General features: G+C 34.1%; 1 protein-coding gene across 1 annotated transcript; it reads left to right on the top strand.

The window, feature by feature from the left end:
- Nucleotides 1-4,741: 4,741 nt before the first annotated feature.
- On the top strand, nt 4,742-8,161 carry LOC139900632 (phytosulfokine receptor 1-like). Its single transcript, XM_071883397.1, has 2 exons — nt 4,742-4,914; nt 5,297-8,161. The coding sequence occupies exons 1-2, from the start codon at nt 4,742-4,744 to the stop codon at nt 8,091-8,093; spliced, it is 2,970 nt and encodes a 989-aa protein (XP_071739498.1). The 3' UTR covers nt 8,094-8,161.
- Nucleotides 8,162-9,497: the final 1,336 nt, after the last annotated feature.

Here is a 9,497-nt window from a genome sequence, read left to right on the forward strand (position 1 = left end):
AAGTTGAAGTGTTAAACCGATTCCAATGTGTTTTGGTGTTAAAACTTGTAAGGGACGAGATTTTGGTCTTAATGGGTCAAAACTAGGGTTTTGGTGTCAAAATGGGCAAGACACGTGTTTAACACTCGTGTTCGAGTTTAATTGGCATATTAGGACCATTATCACTTGTGTTAGTGATTATTGGTTAAGTTTGGGTGCGGTTTGTACTTGGAAGTGCATTTGGGTCGAGTTTGCACTAAGTGTCGAATTGGGTTGGTTTGTAAATCCAATCTAATTGTGTTGTGATATTTATGATAATGGAATAGGTACTTTCCATTGACGTGTTGCGGATTACTTGGAAGCTTTTCTCAAGACTTCAAGGTGAGTGTTAATATCCTATGTGCATATGTATGTGTAGGATGGGTGCGGGTCGGGTGAAGTGATTCTCGATTATAGAGCTCACTTCACATATAGGTGGATTTGATGGACTTGTGTATAGGTCCAATTGGCACGGTTGTGCGTATTGGTTGGCCACCTTTGGCGAGGTACACGTTTGTGTGCATGTTATCACACGTGGTTGTGATTTGGATGTTATAACCCAATGGCGAAGGGTTGAGATGGTTGAGATGTGTATGGCCCCGACGTGGTGGATTTTATAATCCCGTGACCGTGGGTCTTGGTGTTGAGAAATGAATCTCGGGTAGTGCGGATTCATGATGACTTGGGTTGTTCGGTCATCTTACTGCGGAGGTAGTGAATCTCGGGTAGTGCGGATTCATGATGACTCGGGTTGTTCGGTCATCTTATGGTTGAGAAGTGAATTTCGGGTTGTGCGAATTCACTAAGGCTCGGGTTGTTCGGCCAATGTTAGTATGATTAAGGTTAAGGGGTTAACCTTGTGTATTATTATTATTGTATTATATTAATGTATTGTTGTGTTGTAGCTAGCCCTCCGGGTGTAGCTATTTGGCGTTGTTCGCATCGTTGATGGTGAACTTGTATATTATTGTTGTTGTATCTTAGCTCGTGCTTAGTGTTGTATGGTACGCCTAGACTAGCTTACTTTATTGCTTGGACGTTCGGTATGCGGTATTTGTTATTGTTTGGCGTGTCCATTTCATACATATATATGTATGTAGTATGTTAGCACTCACTAAGCGTTAGCTTACCCTCTCGTTGTTGACATTTTTACAGATTGCATGCTTGGCGGTTCGGGTGAGCTTGGGATTAGAGATCTTTGCTAGGTTGCTTAGAAGATCTTGCTTTTGTACTTGATTAGGGTTTGGGTAGCGTTGTCCCAAATCACCATGCTCGGTTTATGACTTCGTTAATGTATCGTTGCATTAAAGGGTTTAAAATATTAATGTTGTTTTGAGTTATTAAACTTATTATTGTGTTAAGGACGTTTTGGAAATAATAATGGGACCTAATGTATGAATTATAACGTATTAAAAGGAAAAAAATTTTATGGGTCGGATTTTAATGCGGGTTGGGTTGTTACATATATGGGCGACATCGGAACAGAACTGAAAGTATACGGGCGACATCGGAACACAACTGAAAGTATATGGGCGACATCGGGACATAAAATGAATAAAAAAAGTTAAATAATTAACTTTACCGGTTCAGCAGGTAACCGGTAACAAAATGTTAACATCGGCACATTTTTTATAAGTTTGTAAGTGACAGTAGGACGGCAATGAGTTTGTAGGCGATATCGGTACATTTGTGTAAGTTTGTAGCCTATTTTTTGCTTTAACCCTATATATTAATCTTACCTTGCCTTTCAAAAAAATAAAAAATAATATAACTTAAACTATACTAACGTTACATTCCATGACATATTTTCAATATACTAATATTTTTCACTAAATATTACGTAGTATATAATTTATATATAATTATAAAGATCTTAATGGTAAGAAAAAAATTGTAGATATTCAGTAATAACACCACCCAAAACCATTTTTAAAGTTTGTCAACACAACAGTCTCTTAAATTTAAAAGAACTTTTAAAATTTATCAACACCACGGACTCTTAAACTCAAAAAAATAATTGTTTGAAAAATCAATTAATTTTGCACGATTATTTTATCCACCGTGTAACGCACAATTTTTAAATTTATCAACACACGGGTTCTTCAATAATTCTTATACTTTTTCTTTTATTTATATCGCTATTTACATATCAATATGAACTGCAAATTACATTTTTTGCACGGATTTTTACACATCCGTGCAACGCATGGGCTCAAAAAAAAAAACACACACACACATACACACACACACACACATATATATATATATATAGTGAGGATCAGGGAGAACCAAAGGTAGTAGAGAACCCATGGAATCATCGACTTACCTTTCATACTTGCGTGCAGATTGACTTTTTTTGCAGTTTTTTTTACAGATTAACTTTTTTCTTTGCAAATTGACTTTTTTTTTGCAGATTGAGAAATATATTTTTTTTTTTTGTACAGATTAAGTCAATCTGCGTGCAGATTGACTTTTTTGCAGTTTTTTTTGCAGATTAACTTTTTTTTCTGTGCAGATTGACTTTTTTTTTTGCAATTTGACTTTTTTTTTTGCAGTTTTTTTTGTTCAGATTGACTTCTTTTTTGTGCAGATTGACTGTTTTTTTTTTTTTTTGCAGTTTGACTTTTTTTTTTTTGTATATTAAAGCTAAAACTCAATCTGCTCATAGATTGAAGCTCAATCTCCACATAGATTGAAGCTCAATCTCCACATAGATTGAAGTTCAATTTATGAGTTCTTTATGGATCCTTTCACTATATATATATATATATATATATATATATATATATATATATATATATATATATATATATAAAAGATGGAAATTAATTTATACGGAGTAATAACTTATTTATAATGAAATATGAAAAGTAGGAAAGTTGGTGTAGTTCAATGGCCCATGACTTTTCCACTAAAGAGATGTCCCATGTAAAGACACACATTTTTGATTTATTTTTATTTATTTATTTAGTTTATTTTTTGCAAAAAAACGAATACTTTATAACAAATTTTTTGTCGGAAAGAGAAAAATAGAAACAAGATACAAGAATCTAACACGGACAAAGTTCGAAACGAAAAACTAAACATGCTAAATATAACTAAACACAAACCCCGTCGAAAGCCAACAGACAAACGACAACACATGCCTCTCATACCTTCCCTTTCTTAAAAAAAACTTCCATCAAACCAAAACCAAAAGATCTCAATTACACATTCGAATTTATACCCCTCACCCCACGAGTGACCCTCCTCTCAACATCGGTCATGCATATATGGATCCTGTCATCACCTAATTAAAAATTGAAAGTTATATATATATATGTATATATATATATATATGTATATATATATATATATGTGTATATATATATATGCATATATATGTATATATATATATATGTATATATATATATATATATTAGACTATTTGTTAGTTTCTTTTGGAATATCAAGTACAAATAATAAAAAATGAAACATTCATCACAAAAATCATTACTTAAATTATCACATACGGAGTACTATATTCACTTCTCCAATAAAAAACATATGTTAATAAATCATTTTGCATATTAATATTGTTATTAAGATTTAATTATTAAATTTTATCATTATTATTATTTATTTAAATTAATAATGAATATCTATGATATTAAAAAAATATTTTCATGATACAAACCAACAGAGCATTTCTTTTTAACAAAAAATATGGAAGTAATTTGAATTTACAGTTTAGGTCCTTAAAATATTTATGAACACGCAAATATAACTATTATAATATTAATTATACATGAAGACTCTTCCGAGTACTATTATTTTACTGAAATGACTAAAAACTTTTCTAAAATTAAACTCGCGGGTTACACTTTTATTCAAAAAATAATTGTATTTAATATTTCTAAAATAATATATCTTATACTTTACTAATATTACGTTCCATGACAAATTTTTAATTTACTATAAATATTACGTAGAATATAATTTATATATTAAAAAGATATTATTGGTGAGGAAAAAAGAATATAAACATTAAGTTATTAACACCACCCAAAATCACTTTTAAAATTTGTTAACATCACGGGCTCTTAAACTCAAAAGAACTTTTGAAATTCGTCAACACCACGGACTCTTAAATTCAAAAGAAAATTTTAAAATTTGTCAATACCAAGGACTCTTAAACTCAAAAGAATTTTTTAAAATTTGTCAACACCACCAGCTCTTAAATAATTCTTATATTTTTCTGATTTTTTAGCATCGCTATTTACATACCAATGTGAACTGCAAATTACATTTTTTGCACGGTTTTTACATACCCGTGCAACGCACGACCTCAACAACCTAATATATATATATATATATATATATATATATATATATATATATATATATATATATATATATATATATATATATATATATATATATATATATATATATATATAATGGGAGGTGATTCTCACACACCACTTTTTGATCCATGCACACTTTATCTCATAAACTTACAGTTATGGCTCTAAAGAGTTAAACATATATTATTATTATTATTATAGATTATAGATAGATATAATTAAAGGTAAAATGAGTAATTAAATGTAGATAGATTAAAAGTAGGGTGTGAAAATTACTTTCATATAAAATACTCTCTATAATTATTATAAGGAGTATTTTACGTTATTTTTCTTTCAAGAATAACAGCATCTTTTAGTCTTCATAGCCCCCTTTAATTATGGCTGTGTTTTCACTACTTCCACCAACAACAACGGCTTCCTATAATCCCCTGTTTCTCTCTTTAAATTCTTTGACTGTTATCTCTCTCTACAAAAAGCAATACAAAAAGCAAAACCCTAAAAGCAATCTCATATTTGCTCCAGCTACCTGCACATCATTTCAATTTTGCTGGTATGTTCTTCATTTCTCAATCAAAAAGCAGTTAATTTTAGGTAACCCACATCAAGAAAACTTGATTTCTTTAATGGGTTTTCTCATTTAACACTAAAAGTTACAAACTTTATCATCATTCTGTGCTTTTAGGCTCAATTTTTACATTTATTGGGATGGCTCAAGAAGTCAAGATATGGGTTCTTGTCTTTTGTTTTGTTTGTTTTCTGATTCTTGTGAATTCACAGAATTTGACTTGCAATTCCAATGATTTAAGAGGTCTGAGAGGGTTTATAAATGAATTAAAGTCCCCAATTGAAGGATGGTTTTCTTTGAATTCAAATTCATCATCTTTCAATTGTTGTAATTGGGTAGGAATTAACTGTAATATTAATTCTGGCAGGATTGTTGAATTACAACTCCCAAATAAAAGATTAACTGGTGGTTTATCTGATTTAGTTTCTAGTTTAGATCACCTTCAAACACTCAATCTTTCACATAACTTCTTCACAGGCCCTGTTCCAGGTTCGTTATTTCGGTTAGCTTATTTGGAAGTAGTTGATTTGAGTAGTAATGATTTCAATGGTGTTATCCCATTTAGTATAAACTTACCTGCTCTTCAAGTTCTAGACATAACTGATAATGGGTTTAATGGTTCTATTCCTGCTGGTATTTGTGCTAATCTGAATCGAGTTCGTGTACTTAAATTTGCGATGAATTCGTTAAATGGAAATATTCCATTCGAGTTTCGAAATTGTACATTCTTAGAACATATATGTGTAGCTTCCAATTTTCTTTCGGGTGCGGTCCCTGAATTCTTGTTTCAGTTACCAAGATTAACTGAATTGGATCTTCAAGATAATGATTTCAATTTAATCGATGAAATTGGTGATTTTTATAGCCGGATCACCCGTTTAGATGTTTCATTGAATCGACTATCAGGAAGTTTACCCGATTTCTTTCATAAATTTCCAAACTTGACTCATTTTTCAGCTCAATCGAATCGTTTCTCTGGTGGGATTCCTTCATCGTTGTCGAATTCACCAGCAATTTCTTTGATTAACCTGAGAAACAATTCTTTAAACGGTGTTCTTCAGTTCAATTGCTCGATAATGACGAATCTTACCTCACTTGATCTTGGTACCAATAACTTTTCGGGTTCCATTCCTGATAATCTTTCTTCCTGCAAAAAGTTAAAAGCTTTGAATCTCGCTAGGAACAAATTCATAGGCGAAATTCCCGAAAATTTCAAGAATTTTCAATCATTATCTTATCTTTCGCTCTCGAATTGCAGCTTCAGTAACCTTAAAACCACTCTCAAAATCCTACAACACTGCCCGAATTTAACCGTATTGGTATTAACCATGAACTTTCGCGAAGAACAACTACCAATTGACGACACGCTTCGTTTCAACTCACTAAAAGCTCTCGTAATCGCAAATTGTGGGCTCACGGGCCCCATTCCATTATGGTTAAAAGGCTTAACCCGGTTACAGTTGTTGGATTTATCATGGAATCGTTTAACAGGAACAATTCCATCGTATATCGGTAGTGATTTTCAGTCACTGTTTTACTTGGATCTGTCGAACAACTCGTTATCAGGTGAAATCCCGAAAAGTGTCACTCAATTACAAAGTTTATGTTTACAAAACGTGTCGTTAGAAGAAGGTTCACCCGATTTCCCGTTTTTTAAGCGACCGAATATGAGTAACAGAGGGGTAGCGTTACAGTACAATCAGATTATGAGTTTCCCGCCACTTCTCGATCTCAGTCACAACTTTTTAAACGGATCGATTTGGCCTGAATTCGGGAATATGAAAAGATTACATGTTTTGGATCTGAAACACAACAATATATCAGGTGAAATACCGAGCGAGTTATCTGGGATGACGAGTATTGAAACTCTTGATCTTTCATATAACAATTTATCTGGATCGCTTCCTTCTTCGTTGGTGAGTTTGACTTTTTTGTCAAAGTTTTGTGTTGCTTATAATGATCTAAGCGGTTCAATACCGAATGAAGGTCAGTTTGCAACTTTTGCAAACTCGAGCTTTGAAGGAAACAAGAAGTTATGTGAATTTACATGTGAGGATAGCGTTTTCCGTCCTTCTTCAACCAAGGTATCGAAGAAAAGCAAAGCGGAAATTGCTGGTATGGCTATCGGGATTGGGCTCGGAATGGTTTTTATTCTTGCACTTATGTTTGTGATCGTACTTCGTGCAACGAGTAAACAAGAAATCGATCCTGAAAAAGAAGATAACGATGATGACGATAAGGAAGAACATGAGCCTAGGTTAGTGTTTCTTTTTGAAACGAAAGAAGAGCTTTTACTCGATGATGTTTTGAAATCGACCGATAGTTTTGATCAAGCAAACATAATCGGGTGTGGTGGGTTTGGGCTCGTGTTCAAAGCGACACTTCCTAATGGTCAAAAAGTAGCCATCAAACGGCTCACGGGTGACTCGGGTCAAGTGGATCGTGAGTTCCAAGCAGAAGTCGAAACTCTCTCAAAAGCTCGACACCCAAATCTCGTCCTCCTTCAAGGCTATTGTCAACACAAAAACGACAAGTTTTTAATCTACTCGTATATGGAAAATGGTAGTCTTGATTATTGGTTACATGAAAAACCCGATGGACCTTCGAAACTTGATTGGGACACACGGCTAAAAATCGGACAGGGTGCCATAAAAGGTCTAGCTTACTTGCACCAATCGTGCGACCCACATATCCTCCATCGAGATATAAAATCGAGTAATATTCTTTTAGATGAATATTTTGAAGCTCATTTAGCCGATTTTGGTCTTGCGAGACTAATGCTTCCTTATGAGACTCATGTAACAACTGATTTAGTTGGGACTTTAGGGTACATTCCTCCCGAGTATGGTCAAGCGTCGGTTGCATCATATAAAGGAGACGTTTATAGTTTTGGGGTCGTTTTGTTGGAGCTTTTAACGGGTAAGAGACCAATGGATATGAGTAAACCGAAGGGTAATCGAGATGTGATCTCGTGGGTAATGCAAATGAAGCGAGAGAAACGGGAAAACGAGGTTTTTGATCCGTTAGTTTTCGATAAAGAAAATGCGAAAGAGATGTTGTGGGTGCTTGAGATTGCTTGTGTTTGTTTGAATGAGTTGCCAAAGTTAAGACCTTCAACTCAAGAATTACTTTCTTGGCTTTATCATAGTAGTCTTCATACTTAGCATTGTTTTGTTGTTTATTTCATTGTTTGTTTGTATGTCTTTTTGGTGTATATATGTTACATTGCTAATGATACTATTAGATTTCCAAGATTATTTCTATTTGTCTAATTAATAGGGCTATGTTGTTCCATGAGGGCATATAAGTAGACGTTACTACTTACTAGATTATTTCCAAGACTATTTCTATATGTTACTAGAGCCTACAAACATTGAAAGATTCTTGTGAACCATATTGAAGTCTAACCAACGCCACTACATAAAGATAAAACGAGAGTAGCTAAAAACAATCAAGTTGCAACCCTGTCCAGTTCCGTTCATATTGATATACAACCCCACAAGCCCGACCAAACTCACGAAAGACCTCCTGATCCACCACCTCACCATCATGTCACAAAGAGCAACACTCGATCATCAGCAAACAACAACCACGTCCACCGGGTTGGGAAACCCAAGAACACCTACCATGAGACCAAGAAACCGAAGAAGACCCCCACTTAAAACTACCGAACTGGCAGTCGAAAAGCCCTCGAGAGACAACACATGTAAACCTCATTTTTCGAAACCGACAAAGTCGACAACGATGGTAACACCGTAACAACCTGAACCGGAAACAACGACATGGTAAGTGGAGTGAAACAGAACCAAATCAACAAGCAAAGAATCAAACCCACCCCAAAAACCCATAAACTTCCGGCAGCCAAAATTTCGGCAGGAAATTCGGCCACCACAGCCCAGACCCCAGACGTAATAGACCCAGCGGCAACCACACGATCGCCATTTTTAAGAGATAAAAAGGAGAAAAAAGGAAATGGCTCCAAGAACCGACAAAAAGTCTCTGGAAAAAGTCTTCGACAAAAAAGAGACGACGGCTTACAAAAAAAAACGAATCTCACCCATGAAGAACACAAATCTCGCAAGAGATTGTCGCCTGTGAAACGGGATTTTAATGACACTATATCTTGGGGTGCTAGGAAAAATGTCAAAATGAGTTACAAAATAACTCGATTAGATAGTCTTCATCTAAGTAAATATATTTGTCCTCATGAAGTAACCTGAACAAAATTTCATTTTACCCGTTTGAACTGTTTTATACGATATACTATCATTTAAAAAGATATACGTATGTGACACGTATTAGAAGAACCCCGATTTAACTTAAAAACCCTAAAAACAACTAACCATTAACATCGGCATTGTGAATGGATCATTAAGTGGGGTCAAATTTTGACATACAAAATGATTCATGAACATATGACCTCTTTTTGGTCTTTGCCTTACCTCAGGGTTCATCAACCATTATTCCACATGTGATCGATCATGTCTTGAATCCTTAACAAGTCAACATGAATGGTGCGTTGGGAAATCATTAAGGTTGTATTCTCGAGTCTTTCTTTTAGCGGAAAA

This window comes from Rutidosis leptorrhynchoides, chromosome 3, assembly GCF_046630445.1.
Source record: "Rutidosis leptorrhynchoides isolate AG116_Rl617_1_P2 chromosome 3, CSIRO_AGI_Rlap_v1, whole genome shotgun sequence".
Taxonomy (NCBI): domain Eukaryota; kingdom Viridiplantae; phylum Streptophyta; class Magnoliopsida; order Asterales; family Asteraceae; genus Rutidosis; species Rutidosis leptorrhynchoides.

Excerpts from the sequence above, each read along its gene's own strand:
- LOC139900632 (XM_071883397.1), top strand. The coding sequence starts at position 4,742 with ATGGCTGTGTTTTCACTACTTCCACCAACAACAACGGCTTCCTATAAT. Across the intron at positions 4,915-5,296 it reads ACATCATTTCAATTTTGCTG|GATTGTTGAATTACAACTCC; the intron begins GTATGTTCTTCA and ends TAATTCTGGCAG.